General features: G+C 38.6%; 2 protein-coding genes across 3 annotated transcripts; both read left to right on the top strand.

Annotated features, from left to right (window-relative positions):
* Window positions 1-630: 630 nt before the first annotated feature.
* Window positions 631-4,693, top strand: armc6 (armadillo repeat containing 6). Its single transcript, XM_015016265.1, has 8 exons — window positions 631-834; window positions 1,081-1,226; window positions 2,326-2,411; window positions 2,497-3,052; window positions 3,142-3,287; window positions 3,374-3,505; window positions 3,651-3,788; window positions 3,875-4,693. Exons 2-8 carry the CDS (start codon window positions 1,106-1,108, stop codon window positions 4,085-4,087), a joined length of 1,392 nt encoding a protein of 463 aa, XP_014871751.1. The 5' UTR covers window positions 631-834; window positions 1,081-1,105; the 3' UTR covers window positions 4,088-4,693.
* A 1,028-nt stretch (window positions 4,694-5,721) lies between these two features.
* LOC106935689 (mitochondrial coenzyme A transporter SLC25A42-like) lies at window positions 5,722-16,326 on the top strand. Of its 2 annotated transcripts, none has more exons than XM_015016267.1 (8): window positions 5,722-6,062; window positions 8,932-9,102; window positions 11,317-11,428; window positions 11,584-11,609; window positions 11,784-11,950; window positions 12,039-12,155; window positions 12,697-12,848; window positions 13,401-16,326. In XM_015016267.1, exons 2-8 carry the CDS (start codon window positions 8,983-8,985, stop codon window positions 13,712-13,714), a joined length of 1,008 nt encoding a protein of 335 aa, XP_014871753.1. In that variant the 5' UTR covers window positions 5,722-6,062; window positions 8,932-8,982; the 3' UTR covers window positions 13,715-16,326. The 2 variants fall into 2 exon arrangements, with proteins under 2 accessions (XP_014871753.1, XP_014871754.1); XM_015016268.1 differs by lacking the exon at window positions 5,722-6,062 and adding an exon at window positions 6,459-6,646.
* The last annotated feature ends 1,157 nt before the right edge of the window (window positions 16,327-17,483 follow it).

The raw sequence follows: 17,483 nt of genomic DNA, 5'->3' as shown, positions 1-17,483 counted from the left end.
TCTAGACATCTAGACATCTGAAAATCACCAAGTCCATTATTCCACCGTGCTTGAGTCGCAAGGTGTTTTGAGATTATAAATAATTATTGATACTGTAATGTATGTGTGCATATTAAGACAAACAAGCAGTATGGCAGTGTTGGTCATAACACAACCTACACAGACATAATTTGGAAACTGATCACCTCAAGCTGGAAGATCTGGCATGCTTAATTACTTCATAACTGGAAAGCACATGTATATATAAATAACAAAAAGAGAAAGTGTTAGATATAATACAAAAATGCCCTGAGTTAGAGGAATTGTTATGAAATTACAATACACTGATGGGTATGATTTTTTTTATTATTTTGTTATAATACTGTCTGCATTTTATTTTGCAGACAGTGGGTGCAGCTTTCAGTTGTAAATTTTTTGGCAAATAAAACTTGAAATTTGGTCACACTAAACAAATTGTGTACTGACGCCACACTTTTTACATATATATTTAATGACCACGTTCCCTTTATTTTGAAAGGACGTTCATTGAAATAACCTTACAAAGAAAAACTTCCGCACTCTGCATTACTTTTTTCAGTTTGCATTTTATGGATATCTGCAGAGAACTTTACTCACCTAAATGAAATGTTTGTTTATTTATTTAAAACTGCTAACAGGAACGAATGTTTGCAGTCTTAGTTTTAACGGACCAAATATCTGCGTGCACAAAGTTGGGCGGATTTTGCTATTCACAAAACTCACTTGCGTACTGATGCCCGCTTACTGTGTTTCCAGCTGCGCTACTTTCGTACATTCAATCGCACCGCGAAGCCAGTTGTCTGTTACTACATAGAGGTAACTCTTTGCTGTTTTTCACAGATTTTGTCGAGGTTAATATTTTAGATAAGAGCTTTATACTGTACGGTAAAGATTTCATTTAACTGTGGGTTTACTGCTGCTTACACAGTGAAAAGGAGAAATAACATGAGCCATCCATTAGCTAGCAATAACGAGCATCATTTATGGTTATCCGAAGTGGGGCTTGGTTAGCATTAAATAGTGGTCATCTTTTAACACCGCCATGTTCGTGTTTTATATCAGAGCGGGGAAGTAACAGCGCGAAGAAATGTCGAAGCGACGGATCACCCAAGAAACATTTGATGCTGCTGTCCGGGAAAACATGGAGGAGTTTGAGATGGATCCAGATGAGGCTCTGAGAGAAGCCGTGGAGCAGTTTGAGTCTCAGGGTAAAAGAACTAAAGAAATACACACTAAAAATCAAGAGGCAAAGCCACAACAACATGTGGCTATTTAAAATATAAAGTACTTGTTTTTGTGTCACTGGATACAGAAACATTGGAGTTGTCTATGCATTATTTTACAGGTCTATGTAAGTGCAGAAAAATTAGTGATTCTATTTTATGGCATCCATTCATCCAACCATCCTCTATTCATTCTGAAATTCGGTATTTGAACTAAAGCATTATGTTGAAAAGCAGTCATAATCACATTATTACTATGTGGAAAGTATTGTTTGGCTACAATAATCTGAATAGCATAGAAAAAAATCTTGAAGTCCTTACACTGGCTCCTTGTTTCTCAGAGAATTTACTTTAAAATACTTTTTTTTAGTTTTTAAATTACTGAATGGCTTAGCCCCAAGATACTGTAACTATTGAGCGCATCTAAATACAAGCTGCACCCACTAACTTTAAAAGGAAAGTTAGTGGGTTTTTGGCCAGGTGCATTAAGAATAGAAAAAAAAACATATCTCTAAAAATATTCATCTAAGAGACAGAGGTGTTAAAGTTTACAGAGAGTGATAGGAACCTTGTGATGATGGACAAGAAGGAGAAACCTGGAACAAAGTTGGGTTGATGAATTCCAGCATCATCACTATTCAGCAATGATATCCCAGCGATATGCAGCCCTAATTCATACTTTAAAATTTCAGTTTGTAAAAGGTTGTTATTTTGACACCAAAAATGTTTAGAGCCCTGCACTGGTGAGTCACAACGGATGAATGAAACCTCTGTCTCCTGTTTGTATATATTTTAGCTCAACACAATAAGACCAAGATGATATTCAAACGTATACCAATTCAAATTATGTGATTATGTGCAAATCACATATGAAAAGGTGCAACGGTTGTCTAAGCTCTAAAACAAAAGCAAGAATGTTGAAAATGAACATCAACAAATGCTGAACGTAGTATAATAAATGACATGGTAAAATGTAGTTGAAACACTCAAAGATGGACTGCAAACACAAATCTAAGCTTGTTTTAGAGCTCAGGCCATCTTAACATAGGAATTTGACTGATAACAGGTTTATTTGCTGATGCAGGTGTGGATCTCAGTTGCATAGTGAAAGTTGTTCCTGCTGCTTCATCTAATGACAATCAAGAAGAGCAAACTCATGAGGTCTTACAGGTGAGTCTTGATCCAGCTGATAAAAACATTCGTTTGGCATACGAACTGCAATTTCTACTGTGTTCATGTCTTGTCCTGATCGCAGGCTTTGGAATCTCTCCGGCTTGGAAACAATACTGCGACAGCAGACATAAAATGCTTCACCGAGCAGTGCTTGCTTGGATTTGCGCAGAGGTACTTGGCTGCTCAGAAAGGCGCGTATCCCGTCATTCTCTCCTACTGCAAAAAGAGCGTGGAGGAGCGGGATTGCGCCTTGGCCGGGCTGTCCGCTCTGGCCGCGCTGACAGACGGACAGCCAGACCTGTTGGACAAAGAGGGACGGCAGTTTCTTGTAGATGTTCTTCAGAAGTACCAGGCAGATTCATCGTTGACGTGTGTCGCCATCTGTGTGGTGCGTCACTGCTGCATAAAGCATGAGCAGAACAGACAGGATCTGGTGAAAGGCGGAATGCTGCCGCTGCTTACCGGTGCCATAACGCGACACAGCGACTGCGCCGCGCTCGTCAAAGAGGCCTCCTGGGCCCTTCGGGTCATGACGTTTGATGACGATGTCCGGGCTACGTTTGGGCACGCTCACGAACACGCCAAGAGTATTGTTCTAGAGCACAATGGGTTGAAGATTTTAATTGAGGCTGCACAAGGTGAGGCCATCTGATCAAGTTTTTGGTCTGTAAATAAAGCACATTTAATTGCTGTAGGAACTTCTATTTTGTGTGTATCTGCTTCACAGCTCATCTTAGCAACACTTCTGCTCTGAGTGAACTGTGTGCGACTTTATCACGACTGGCCGTCAGGAACGAGTTTTGCCAAGACATCTGCGATCTGGGAGGATTAAAATTCATGATGACTTTACTTGCGGACAGCTATGAGTCACCGGTAGCGTACACAGGAAAAAAAAAAGAAGAAAAAAACAGATTCAAGTGTGGTGTTCTTCTTCTCTGAATTGTTTATTGCTCTTGCAGGAGTTGGTCCGGCAGGTCCTCAGCGCCATACGTGCAATAGCAGGAAATGATGACGTGAAGGATGCGGTTGTTAATGCCGGTGGGGTTGACCTTATTGTTATTGCCATGAACCGACATATCAACAATCCTGCTGTGAGTCCTACATGGATATTACTTCTCTGGTTTTAGCTTTAAATGCCTTGTGCAGTACCTTGTGAAAGTATCCACACCCCAACCTGTTGACATTTTTGGAGATGAACAAATGACGATGCTGGACCGTGTCCATGCTCTCCTGCAGGTCTGCGAGCAGGCCTGCGCATGCCTCTCTGTTCTCGCCCTGCGAAAACCCAACAATTGCAAAGTCATCGTGGAGAACGGAGGCGTCATAGCTGCCGTGCAGGCCATGAAGATCCATCTGGGTTCTGTGAATGTGCAGGTAACATGAGATGACTAAAGCTGGTTGTGCTCACTCAAAGATCGCCAGCTCTTTACGTCTGACCTTTCGTCCCTTTTATTAAACAGAAACAAGCATGCATGCTGATAAGAAACCTTGTTGCGAGGACGCGTAACTACTGCCAACAAATCCTGGAGCTGGGAGCAGAAGCTCTGATATGTCAGGCTGTGCAGACGCACGAAGACTGCAGCGACATCGGTAAAGCTGCTCTCAGAGATCTGGGATGCAAAGTGGAGCTTCGAGAGCTCTGGACTGGGAAACATGGCAGCATTACCAACTGAGATTGGAATAAAACAACAGTCATGTTACAGCTTTAATATCTTCAAAGAATGCTGTAAGGTTGCTACACTGTGTTCATGGACAATGGTTAATATAAATGTAGATGTTAGTACACAGTTAATGTACTCTGGCAAAACCCAAATATTAATATTCCCCCCGGCCCCAAAAAAGGAGCCATACAGTTTGAAACATGTAGAACTCAATGCAAATAGGATTTTGTACAACTTTTAAATTTAATTTTTTTTTATGTGTACTTTTTGTTTTTTCTGTATGAACTTTCTGTTCAGTATTGTTATAATTTATCTCCTATATTGGCTGAGCCTGAACACTAATTGAATGCCTTGCACTGCTAATTTCGTTTTTAGTTGGTAGTTTCTTTTTGTTTCATTTTTATTCCCCACTTACCATTTACTTTTTTATATTATTCAATTTTGTTTACTCTTCTAATTTGCATTCAAATAGGCATATTCAATTTGACTGTGAATATGTCACATTCATAGTCTCTGTTGAATATGAACGTGGCATTTCCCACAATGCCACATTCATATTCATAAAACAGGCACCACTGAAGTTCTGAATTTACCCTAAATAAAAAAGTAAACAAATACAATATTGTATTTACTTTGTACCTCACCTCTCACCCCATGACAGCTGAAGATAGGCATCATCATCCTGTTGTGTTACATGTATGAGAGAAATATATGTAACATGGATTCCAATTGAGTTGTGTAGAGTCAAATTTACTTACTGAAATTTATTTTTTAAAAAGTTTAATCAAGTTACCAGAATGGAGCATGTTACTCAGAACTGACTGTCACTGAATTAGTTTAGTCAAAGTTTAGAAAAAAAAAAAAGTAAGTCAAAAGTTGGCCGCAAAATTTTTATCAATGCATTTCTACGTAAATATGATTAATACCATCAGCAAGAAACATAATATTTTTGAAGATTATTCCAGATATTTAGGTATTTTTAGTTAAAAATAATAATGAAAGAAAATCCCATAGAAAGACTTAATTTTTCCACAAGTAGCATCTGAAAAGTGTGATGAAAGTGTGTAGAAAGTTCTAGACTTCCTGGCTAAGATGTTACTCTGTATTATGACTTATTTGTACACATATAAAATCTGAAATCTACTACAATGATCTCAACTATAGAGTAGGAACAACTGAGATCAACTGACAGATTATCTTCCCGAACTTTAGTTTGCAAAAGTGTAATTTTTCCTTTTGCTATTTACAGGCTATGCACAAAAATAGTAAAGTGTTTATATATATTTGTGTAATTTATTTACACCGGTTCTATTTAGGTATTATTAACTAAATACTTGGCATGACTGCAGACTAAATGACTGAAGGCTGTTAAACATAATTACACGATCATAATAATCTTTTCTCAACAATTTCAATTTTTTCAAAGCAAAATATTTTTCCCAAAAAAAAAAAAAAAAAAACGTCAGTGAACTGGAAACATTACAGTAACCATGGGAGAAAATAAAACAAACAGGGAAAGCGTCTTACTTTTAAGGCTGTCGTTCACGCCCCTCTAACCCACCTATCCAAGCGTGCTTCGTCTCGTTTACACTTCATTTCCCACAATGCCACGCTGCTCGTCCTTGTCAAACCTGCCTCGGGTGGCTGACAGGAGTAGTAACGGTGGATATACAAGAGCGTGGATGATGTCTGTCACATGAAGTCACTGCTGGGCGGCTGGCGTTTTAAGCTGTACAGAAAAATAGTGCCTTTGAAGTCCAGATGTAACTTCTGTTAGCATTTCTCCATGGTTTATGTCTCCGCTGCGCTGTAGAACAGAGTAGTGTTGACGGTAATGTAGCGGGAGGAGCTAACAGCTAGCTTACGTTACTTAACCTAGTACCAGTTGGTTAAACATCCGCTGAAGATCCCGCAGACGACTCAAAGTTAAACATCAAGAGTGGGATATCAAACCTTAAGAACCATTCGAGCTGGTGTGAGCTTCAAGGTAAGGTACCGGGTGTTTAATTTACTAGATGGCTTCATCCAGCTGGATGCAAATATTCATTGGGTTTGTTTGTGGACAAGTTTCAATAAGCCTGGGGCACCAAGCAGAGCTCGACACTTAAATTATTTCAGCACTTAACTTTATAAATATCGTCACATACGAGTTGAGTAATATGAACAGTCACAATACAAAAAGAGACCCATGTTTTATATGTTGCTCCTCCTTAACATGCCAGATTCAGATGACTGCAGATCAACCAAAGGCTGTTAATTAGACATCAAATGAAATCAGGTGTGCTGGATCAGGGAAACGCCTAAAACAAACACGTAGGTGCCTTGAGGACCAGGGTTGGGGAAACTCCGGTTTAAGGGATGAGTGGTGGTTATAAGTTTGTCATGTATGAGCAAATACCAGAACATTTTAACAAAGATTTAAAGTAAATAAAATGCTTAGGTGGACAAAGTTAGTTTGTTTCATCAGATAAGCTTCAATTATCTCTCCTAAATGATACAATTTATTAGCGTGAGAACAATGTAGGAGCCTTCTTTCAGCCAGCTGAGCAGCAGTTTGCAGCAACAAGTGAGGTAGGGTTAGTTTTGTTTTTCTTTAAGCGCCATGCCGTCTCTGACATTTAATTAAAAGACCATACCATAATGGTGTCATGGAAATATTTTCTCTGCTTGTCTTAACTAATGAGTCTGTTTTTGCATTCTTTATCTATATTTTCTTAAATCTGTTAGTGATTGTCTGATCAGCAGACATTAGGTGGCCCAGTTGAACTGGAAAGTTGGCTAAAATATGAAGAAGACTTCATTATATAGGCAGGAGTATTGGTCAAGAGAGGAGAAAAATCACAAGCATTAGGAAGAAGGAAGAATTGGGGAGGAGGTGAAACAAAGGCCTCTAATGTGTTCATCTGAGAGTCTGTTCTCTTAAAGCTCTGGCGTACTGAGGCCAGAGTTGGTTGCCCCTAACTACACGACTTTCCAGGAGACTCGCCGTTTGTACTCTTGTTTCATGGCTGCTTCTGTCCTTTCTTTGTCGTTGTGCTTCATTTCTGCGAAATTTTCAGTTTTAATTTTTAAAAGTTTTCAGTTTCCAGGGAATTTAAACAGAGAAGGCAACAATCTACAAAAATAACAATTTCTGAAGTTTGGGTTTGTTTTAATCGTTCTGAATCTCTTATCGTTTGTATATTGAGCTGAACTTAAGCACTGCTTTTTGCAGACGAAGCTTGTCCTAGTTGACACTGACTTCAGTTTGTGGCTCCTCTAAGGTCTCACAGCATCACAGGGGTTTTTATCTCATTGTCTTTCTGGCTAACCCTCACTATACCGGTTTTGTTTGCTTTTGGCACAAAACAAAGGAAGCTATTGTTCTTCAGGGCTTTGGTGATGAGACACACAGCTAAATGCTAGCTGGGACAAAGAGCACTGAGCTAGAGAGAGATTTCTATCTGTACTACTATTCTTTTTTTTTTATTGCTATCTCAATTTAGTGCACAAATAAATAAATTAGTTGCAAAAGGTCTCTTATTGGAAATTTTAGGATCCGTTCAACTAATTTTATTAATGCATGCAAAAATGAATACACTTTTTAATGAAATGCAGTAATCTTTGAAAATAAATATACATGTTGGCACACAGATTTACACTTAAAGACAGATGTTTTTTCACTGCATCAAACAGAAAATTTGTTCCCTCCCTGTTTAATAGTGAAATTGTCTGAGCTTTTCCTGTTCAGGTTGAGTTAGGTTTACTTGAATAATTTCTGAACATAATTGATGAGACCTGAGATTGTTTTACTTTTCTCAAAGTTAGTACTTGACAAAAGTAAGATTACTATGCCTTTAAAAGCTTTGGGAAAGCCCAGGTGATGACATCATTTCTTGTTTAGCTTAGGCTAAATGAAGATGCATATGATGATGTATTTTAAGGCACACCTTAAACACACTGCTTCCTTAAGTGACATCATAAAAAAGCTATTTGCAATAAATCACCTAAATTGTAAAAAGATTACTCAAAACATCAAGTCATTAAGTCTTAAAAGGCAATTCTACCAAATACTAAGAAAATTTCTCAAAACTTTTGAATTTAAAAAAAAAATCACAAATAATTGTCGTTGTTCTTGCAGTTGAGCTGATTTTAATGTCTGAAAAAAATATGTTTGTACACCTTATTTTAATATCTTCTTTCAACTGTACATACCAACACTCTCAGGCTTACGTATGTGACTAAAAGTTGTGAAGCTGACCCAATGTTCAACAGTGAGCCACTAACAGGGTCAAAGGGTACATGAATGGCCGACTTGTGTGGTAAAATGATTAGCTCATGGGAAAGCAGGTGAGTCCCTTTGTCTCCAAAAGTACTGGGATCCCAATTTAAAAGGTTCATTGCTAAAACCTGATCTCAGTCAAGTGTTTTCAGACTAGATTGTCCTGACAGTGGAGGACGTGTTCTAAAGCTGAGATCTGGTGTCTTTGGCACTGGAGTTTGCTGAAAAACACAACAGATGGACACCTTTCACCTACTTACAGCTACAAGTCCTCAGCGGTGTCCTTCAAGGCCTGTTTTCTTTACTACAGCGTAACATGCATGTGGAGGCTTGTCTTGGCAGTCTTCTCTGATTATTCTTGCTCATAGTGTCCTAAATGGAATAGATCTGTTTGTGTTCACATAATGTAGCTGTTCTTAAGGTAAACTCAGGTTTGTAAGCAGTGTTTGCATGGGAGCAAAGTCATGCTTTGTCACTTGATCCTGATGCTTTTCTTTAGTAGCAAGAGAATACATTTAGTCATGACACCATGCTTGTTTTATATTTAGTCCAACCTGAAACTGTACTCTATTTTCTTTCTGCTGACCTCTTGCAGCTCTCACCTTTCTGTGGTATTGCACCCCCGTCCTCCCTGCGAGTTAAATGCATGAGTGTTCTTGGTGAATCCGTGGGGATGGGAAGTGGAGTCCAGAAAAAGCTGTCCCCGCTGACGAAAGGAGAGGTGCTGCCGGTCACTTCCTCCAGCCAGTCGGAAGCAAGCTCTGAGGTGACACCCCTTTTTTATGAAGATCTATACATTCACTAATTTTAAAAAGAAAATAAATTAATTTGGGCTATTTGAGTTAGTTGTCTATTAGACTTAAAGCGATTGATTAAGTTAATAATCTGTTATTTTTTTCCAATAATCAGAAACCTAAACTGATAAAAAAGGATTGAACATTTCGGTATGCATTTATAATTAAAGCAAATCATTCTAAAGAAATTTGTAATTAGAGATGCAGGGACCAAAACTTGCATCAAATCACCAGCCGATACTGATTCTTGCCTTTAACCACTTTCACTTGAAGATGAAATGTTTGAAGTAAAAAGTTACAATGATTCACAATAACTTCCATAAAAAACAATTTAAATAAATCCAACTAAAAACGGTGAGCCTCCTTTATCATTAAATGTAAATGGTTGTCTCTTATTGCCAGATTTCCAAAAGTCTGCCAATATTTCCAAGTCCAGGATGTTCCATTTTAGTTTAAAAGTGATACAATTTAGATGTATAATCAGTAACTACTTCCAGGCCAGAGTGTTGTTGCTTACATGACGTACCTCAACCAGTTTGGCTATGGTGAATTCACTGGTTACAAAATAAATCTGAATTTTGTGTTTTTGCCTGGCAGAAATTGTAAATTGTCTATTTCAAGTTACAAAAATTTTTTTTGGTGTGTTTTTTTTCCTGTGTATTGTATAAATTATAGAATAAAGTATTTTTTTCAAAAGCTATGATGACTCTAGGAATGACATTTAAAAAATAAGCATACAATAATTTATTCTATGTAGTAAACCTTATGTGTGTTCCTCAGTGGAAAAGCTGCTGAGTTTTGTTTATGACATTAAACTTGTAAAGGTAATTTTATTTATGTAGCACATTTTCAGCAACAAGGCGATACAAAGTGCTTTACAGGATTTGAAAGGAAATGCAAACAAAGTAACAAACCAAAGAAAAGAGCAAAAAACGAAAAATCTAATGTTGATCTAAAGTATGTAAACCAAGTCCTCCTGTTCAGGGTTGCTAAGTTTCCTCTGGTCTGATTCCATTTCTGTGTTGGGAGAACAGGAGTCTGAAAAGTAGTGTAACAATGTTGATCCAAAAGTGTCCTCTGGGCTTCTGGTCTCTGCATCTAAATAGTGAGTACTCTACAGATTCTGAAAAAATAAGCTAAAGTGACTAATCTAATTCCTTTTCTGGGTTAAAAGTGAGTAGTCACAGTTTCTAACAAGTAGTAGTTATAATTCCTTTTCTGGGTTGCAATAATAGGAGTCTCTCTGTATAATAATCTAAAAATTAAATTGTAGATTAAGGCTGTAAATGTATCGCCATCGTAATATCAGTGCGTCCAATATTCGTATCACAGACGACTGGTCTAAAATAACTGTTACTTAATATATTGTAACTGCTATGAACTTACATTTTATTTACCAGTGTCATATTTAGCCAGTTAGTCTCCTGGGAGCAGATTCTCACCCCAGACACAAAATGCTAAAAGTCACAGAGTGACGGAAGCACAGATGAGGAACAGAAAGAAGAAAATGGGCATATATGCCAAATGATGGCATCATTACAAGCGTAGAGACAAACTACAATATAAGATTCAATTGAACCCAAACTTGTATGTAAGCAGTTCCTGGACTTACATGCCACTTATACAGTGAATCTGGTAACCTGGCAAGAGGTTAAACACACAAATCAAGCATCTCAGAAGAACACATACATTCAGTTAAACATTATCTGCAGCCACAGTGAATTAAGGCGACGTATGAAGGTGGAGGGCTTGACTCCCTTAAGCATTTTTCTTTTCTATCTGTATTTTTATGCTGAAAATGTTTTGTTTTTTATATTCCTAGTAGTATCAGAAATTCAGGCTTTCCAGGGATTTCATTACATGATGGATCCTTTATTAATACATTTTGTTATCAGTAAAGGCATCTTCATAAATATTACGTTATGAATGCCTTACAAGGCTAATATTTTATTTTAGGATATCAATTTATACTGTCTGCAATCCATCCACCTCTTATTGTATCTAAAATCAACCATCTGATTTTCACTCTGCTTCATTGTAAGTTTGACTATTTTAACATCCGTTTATGGGATGATTTGCTTTTATCCAACAGTAACTCTGGCTTGATGGTAAACAGCATTTTAAGCACACCTGTGTTCCTGTACGGACATTGTTTAGAATAACAGGATTTCTTCATGACTATGCAGGAGATCAAGCAGAGTCGATCAGTCCTCAACTCGCTTTTCTCTGGGGCTTTAGCCGGAGCCGTGGCCAAGACCGCCGTGGCCCCGTTGGACAGAACTAAAATCATCTTCCAAGGTAATATAGCTCTACTGAGCTATAAGTAGTTTTACATGGAAAAAGCCCTTAAGGAATTGTAGGTTAATATTATTTTCCTTCAAATAAACTGGATGAATGAAGAATGGTGTATGGAGATTAATCATATTTTCTTCATCTTTGTGGTTTTCTTCCAGTGTCCTCAGCAAGATTCTCCGCCAAGGTATCTTCATTAAATATTTGAAGTTACTCAAGCCAAAAAGTGGAATTTATCGCATTTTGGTCTGCGATTTAAATCGTTGGCATATTTCTTCAGACTATGATATGGTTTAGAAAGCTATGAAGGTAAAATAAATATCTTATATTAATTATTTATTTTGCAAACACTATGCTACAGGAAGCTTATAAGCTGATTTACCGCACCTACCTGAAGGATGGCTTCCTCAGTTTGTGGAGGGGGAACTCCGCTACGATGGTGCGAGTCATCCCGTATGCTGCCATCCAGTTCTGTGCACACGAGCAGTACAAAAGGCTGCTGGGGGGATATTATGGCTTCCAGGGGAAGTAGGTGTACTTTATTTTGTTCAGCCTGTGGTTAAAGCTCATTGTTCAAACGGTAGGATGAATTGGTGCCGTCGTCTCTTTGTTCCAGGACCCTCCCTCCAGTCCCCAGGTTGGTGGCTGGGTCTCTGGCTGGGATCACAGCCTCCATGCTGACCTATCCTCTGGACATGGTGAGGGCCAGAATGGCTGTCACGCCCAAGGAAATGTAAGGCCATTTTTCATAGTTTATGTATATTCTTCTTAAATGTTCTTCAGTAAGCTTGACAAGATTTCTTTAGTAGCTGCTGAGCCAGTATGTACAACCACTTTAGCACAAATAGGATTAAATATGCAGCAACATGGCAGGACACTGGACAAGTAAGAGCAAGGAATGCTGTACAATGTTTCATCAATTAAACTGAGTGTACAGTGTCAGGCCTCAAGGGAGGATTCCCTGGTTAAACACACCTAATTAAATGAAACGAATGATTCATTAGGCATCTGCTACACTAGACATAAAGCTGTGTAGGTAATTCAGTTCAGCCATGTTTGACGAGCTAAAATATGTTGGATTTGGACACAGAGTAAGATTGTTGTTGCTTCCTGTTTGTCTTGTTGTTGTCACCTGCTTAGCCAAGACTTGGCAGCCATGTGGCAGAGAGCTGAACTCGGCACAGCATGCTGCTTTGATACTTGTTTTTGATCAATTTTACTCTGCCAACAACAAATAAAGACATGTTTTAAGTCCCCCCCCCCTCTCTGTTTAGGTACAGCAACATTTTACATGTTTTTGTGCGAATCTCTCGAGAAGAGGGCCTGAAGACGTTATATCGGGGTTTCACTCCGACCATCCTTGGTGTCGTACCCTACGCTGGTCTCAGCTTCTTTACTTATGAAACGCTAAAAAAGTTACATGCAGGTACGAAACACTTTGATTTAATTTCTTACATAAAACAAATTATTTAAAGCTAATTTGTTTCCCTTGGAACTTTTTTAACATGTTGTTACATTGCAGCTACAAAGTTCAATGTCTTTCACTGGTAAATTTATGTAATAGATCAACACAAAGTAATAAATAATAGTGCAGTAGGAGTGGACGATATTTACTTAAGATTTTGTCACGATATCTTGTGGTGAAATTGTTCATAAAAAATATTTTTCAAAGCCTCACAAATACTGCTTTTAAAAACCCAAAACAAACACATAATCATCATAAAATTACAAACAAGTTACATTAATAATGGTGATGTATTCCCTGCGCAGCACACAGTAACTCTATTGAATCATTTTTTACTGTAAACCATCTTTAAACTGAAATCTTTTGCTACGACTGCACAATTTTGTGTTGGTCTATCAATTAAAATCCCAATAAAACACATTGATAATAGTGCAACAAAAGATGTGGAAAAGTTCAAGGGGTGTAAATACTTTTGCAGCGTGCTCCTGCCTTATAACTTCCTGTCTCATGCAGAGCACAGCGGCCGCTTGCAGCCTTACTCCTATGAGCGTCTGGCTTTCGGAGCCTGCGCCGGCCTCATCAGCCAGTCGGCGTCCTACCCTCTGGATGTGGTGAGGCGGCGCATGCAGACCGCAGGGGTCACAGGTCACACGTACGGCACCATCCTGGGCACAATGAAAGAAATCGTGTCCGAGGAGGGGGTTATCCGAGGCCTGTACAAAGGTCTCAGCATGAACTGGGTCAAAGGACCTGTAGCAGTGGGGATCAGCTTCACCACCTTTGACCTCACACAGATCCTCCTGAGGAAGCTGCATCAAAAGGGATAAACCCAGTAGCACCAGAGACCCAGAGAGGACGCCGCTGAGAGTGGAGTGGCCTGATCCCACGAGCTGCCGGACGTGAAGCAGAACAGGAAACTGAGAGAATGATTATTAGTGAAAGAAACAAACGCACAAAAACTAACAACGGGCTCCTTAGGTTGAAACATGAGGTGAACGTACCTGCTACAACCTGTCGTCAAGTGCAATATGATCACTTTATTGCGTGCTTATAAATCATAATGCTCCAGCCCTGCGGAGAGGATTTCTGTGAAAGTTTAGAGGTACGGACATGGAGGTCTCACATTGGGTTTAAACCGTTAAACCAAAGGTAATAATCTGAGTTTATTGCAGATTATATGTTGGTATGTTTAAAAACAGAGTTGAGTTCCCCCCCCCCACCACTGTATGTCATAGCATTAACCACAGCAACTAGATCAAAAGTTCAAGGTGTTTCCAACTTCACCCACAGGTAATTGAATAACACACAAGCTGTTTTATGCCAGTGCCAAGACAGTTGAGTATTAAGTGTCTATATTGTTTATGTTGATTTCAGTGTAGACATGTTAGCTTTTTAAAAAGATTTTTTAAAAAGTGCATCAGTACAGATTTCGTGCCCCCTGGCATGTGGGTGTTGAGGAATACATCATTCTGATCTCTTAGTCAAACACTTCCTGGTGTAATCCAGTAAAACGCCCCCTAGTGAATATCACCGTTGTTAGGTTTACAGTCCTGTTGCTGCTGGCGCTATAGCAACGTGCTAATTTGTTTTTAACTAGTGTTGAGGATTGAAGATGTCCAAGACTGAGGCATTTTAATGACCCTCCTTATCTGTATACAGGTGATGTCTTCCGTTTGCTGTCAGGACTGATAGCTTATTGGTGTGTTTCTGTACATATTTTCAGAAGAGAAAAGATGATTCCTGTGGCTGTGAAAGGTCACTGAAACAACTCTGAAATCTCCCTTTCGGGGAGGATTAACAGTGTAGAGCTGTAGCAGCAGGGACTGTCTGAATAAGCCGACTGGAAATATGCAAACACCTACCTAATATGTGATTTTTAAAAAATGTTTTGTTGTACTTTTTGTAGCGTTCTCAGTATTGTCTTTATCTAACTATAACACATTGCGAGTTGGTGTCAAGCAAACGATTCTTTCTACAGCCAATTTGCTCATTTTGCTTTCAGTTCAGCAGGTTAACACTGGAACACTATTGATGCAAGCTGACTGTCGCTGAACAGCGCCAGTGGTTTCTATACTTAGAACTGACATACCAAGACAGGATGGTTGAGCTCCTAATGCACAGCCAAGTGGAGCAGAGTGCAGGTCCAGGCAGACTGGAGAGCAGGATATGATTTGTATTTTATGCCCTTATGGAGCTGAACAACATGATTTAATGTTTGTTTGATGCATTTTCTTTCTGTGTCCATAATTTTTTGCAGCCCTCATAAATATGCGTAAAACAAACTGTTTCCTTTTTAGTTTTTACTTTATTGCATGTGAAAATAACACAACTGAGCACATTTATTCATGCAGTGGGGGGAATCCCAGTTAAATCCCCTTAGGGTAAATAAACTCTGACGCACTCCAATGGGATGCCCAGGGCGACGGAAGTGAAACTAGCCCACAGCAATACAGATCCTCCACCGTACCAAGCAGGTGGTTTTGAGCTCCTTTCCTACACAGTCATCTTTGTTTCACAACAACCTCTGCTGTTTTCATTTTTATTTTTTTGCCAAAAATCTTGGTCCCATCTGACCAAAACACAAGGTTTCAGTAAAATTCTTAGTGGGATGCTTTTGAGCTCATCTCCTATGAGCTACTGGGAACCAGTAACTGCCAGTTGCATTCATATCGATTTCCGATCCAACTCTGTAGTGACGAACCTTGATCAGCTTCGAGTCTGTAACCATGGCGACGTCTGAGCCAGCGCTTGGGGCTCAAATAAAACGGTAACTACAGCCTGAATGAAGGTTAATTTCTGACACTCAAGTGCCTAGCAGCAACAGCTTCGTTTTTAACATAACTGAGCTGATTCTGCTAACCTATGTCGACGTTTTCACGTGGTTTTGAAGTGACGAGTGTTGAAGAAACAGCAGCTGTTTGAAAGACGTTTTAATATCGGTGACTGAATATATCAACTACTGTACAGGTCCAGATTTACTATGAATTTTGTAAGACTAACTGCCTTGCGGAGTATTTTTGTCTGAGGTTTTATTGTTCTTATACAAGATTCCCAGTTCATTCCAACACTTTTTGGGCTGATATTTAAGGACAGCTTCATTTTAAAATGATTTTTAAAAATGACATTTAATGTCTGCTTCTCTACAGAGAGGACAGAAAGACAATCAGAAAAATGCCAAAAAAAGTTGGCGGTTTTGCTCCTTAATCGGATAAAATTGGATGACAACAGCTTTAATAGAAAAAAACTTTATGCTGCGGCAGAAGATATTGTGGAGTTTACTTTGGTTGCAGCTGTTTTTGTAACTCCTTGATTTGTGCCAATTGAATGTAACATAGCTACTAAATAGCATCATCTGTCCAGTCTATAGTGATGACGGTGTATCTGTGGGAGTTTGTTCAAATATCAGATTCTGCAAATAAAACTGGATGTTCAAGATGCAGTGATTTGTATTCATCTGTTCCCTGTGTGTGTGTATTTTATATATTCCTGTATTATGCAGCACTCATCATGATTAGCGCCTTACCTGACAAAAAAACGATAAAATCCAGAAGGAAAAAAATGCCATGCTTTCTGGAATAAGTACCTGGTAGCTGTTCAAGATAGGAAAGACAAGAGAACCTGCTATTCAGTGAGTTGGTTTTTGGACTTCAGATCCATGTGACTCATAGTGGATTTGTTCAAACTATAGTTGTTTTGCCATCATGGAGCAGGAGGATAAAAGAGAGTAAACTAACAAAAAGTGACATCTTGGAGTCATCAAATCTCTATAACATTCAGATTGATCTGCATCCCAACCATATGTTTTGAAGGCATATTACAGAGAGTAACCTTTAGTCAGCATGTGATTTGATAAATTATACTGAAACTATACCTGGAATAAGGATTTTGGGTCAGATGAGATTAAGATTGAGCTTTTCGGTAATTGAGATTTGTCTGGTCTAAAGTATAAACTATGTTATGGGTCCAACTACATGAAATGTTCTAGGCGAAATACATCAACTGTCCTATTTGCAAAAGAGATACAACTAAAGAAAATTAGAATATTGTGAAAAAGTTCAAAATATTTTATCACACTTCATAATATAAAACTCACGCAGTGAAATATTTTAGGCCTTGTTTTCATGTAATTTTCAAGACTATGCCTTATAAATATCAACACCTAAAATTCGGTGACTCAGAAAAATAAAAGAGATCAATTTAATATGTATATTTTTTAAATTACACTATGCAACACAATGGTCCTTGAACCTCCTTTCCTTTCTGTGGTACTTGGTTTTGAAATTCACCTATTTATTTCTAGCTTAGTTTATTTTAATTTAGTCAATAGACCTTTTTTTGAAATACAATTTCAACAAAAGAATTGAAACTAAAAGTATGCTAAGCCTTATTTTTTAGTAATGTTAATTATTTTCTCTGTGCTGCCTTTGTTCCCTTCACTCAGTCCACAGATAGTGTGTAGTGACATATTTTATCCACTGGAGGGCGCTTTGCGCTCATTAATCCAGGGCCTCCTCGGAGCTGCAGCGCCTCATAAGATCCGGCAGGGGGCGGAAGAGCCTCGTTCTTGTAGCGTCAGACAGACACTCAGCTGAAGAG

The sequence above is a fragment of the Poecilia latipinna genome, unplaced genomic scaffold (assembly GCF_001443285.1).
Source record: "Poecilia latipinna isolate Pla-1442-1.1 unplaced genomic scaffold, P_latipinna-1.0 Scaffold2003, whole genome shotgun sequence".
In the NCBI taxonomy this organism is placed as follows: Eukaryota; Metazoa; Chordata; class Actinopteri; order Cyprinodontiformes; family Poeciliidae; genus Poecilia; species Poecilia latipinna.
The sequence above is the reverse complement of the archived record's forward strand: the minus strand, read 5'-3'. Positions and strand labels throughout refer to the sequence as shown.

Bases quoted from the DNA above. Each gene is read 5' to 3' on its own strand.
- armc6 (XM_015016265.1), top strand. From the start codon at position 1,106: ATGTCGAAGCGACGGATCACCCAAGAAACATTTGATGCTGCTGTCCGG. The intron at 2,412-2,496 runs GTGAGTCTTGAT...TCCTGATCGCAG, and splicing joins AAACTCATGAGGTCTTACAG to GCTTTGGAATCTCTCCGGCT. The intron at 3,506-3,650 runs GTGAGTCCTACA...GCTCTCCTGCAG, and splicing joins GACATATCAACAATCCTGCT to GTCTGCGAGCAGGCCTGCGC.
- LOC106935689 (XM_015016267.1), top strand. From the start codon at position 8,983: ATGAGTGTTCTTGGTGAATCCGTGGGGATGGGAAGTGGAGTCCAGAAA. The intron at 11,610-11,783 runs GTATCTTCATTA...ACTATGCTACAG, and splicing joins CAGCAAGATTCTCCGCCAAG to GAAGCTTATAAGCTGATTTA. The intron at 12,849-13,400 runs GTACGAAACACT...TGTCTCATGCAG, and splicing joins GCTAAAAAAGTTACATGCAG to AGCACAGCGGCCGCTTGCAG.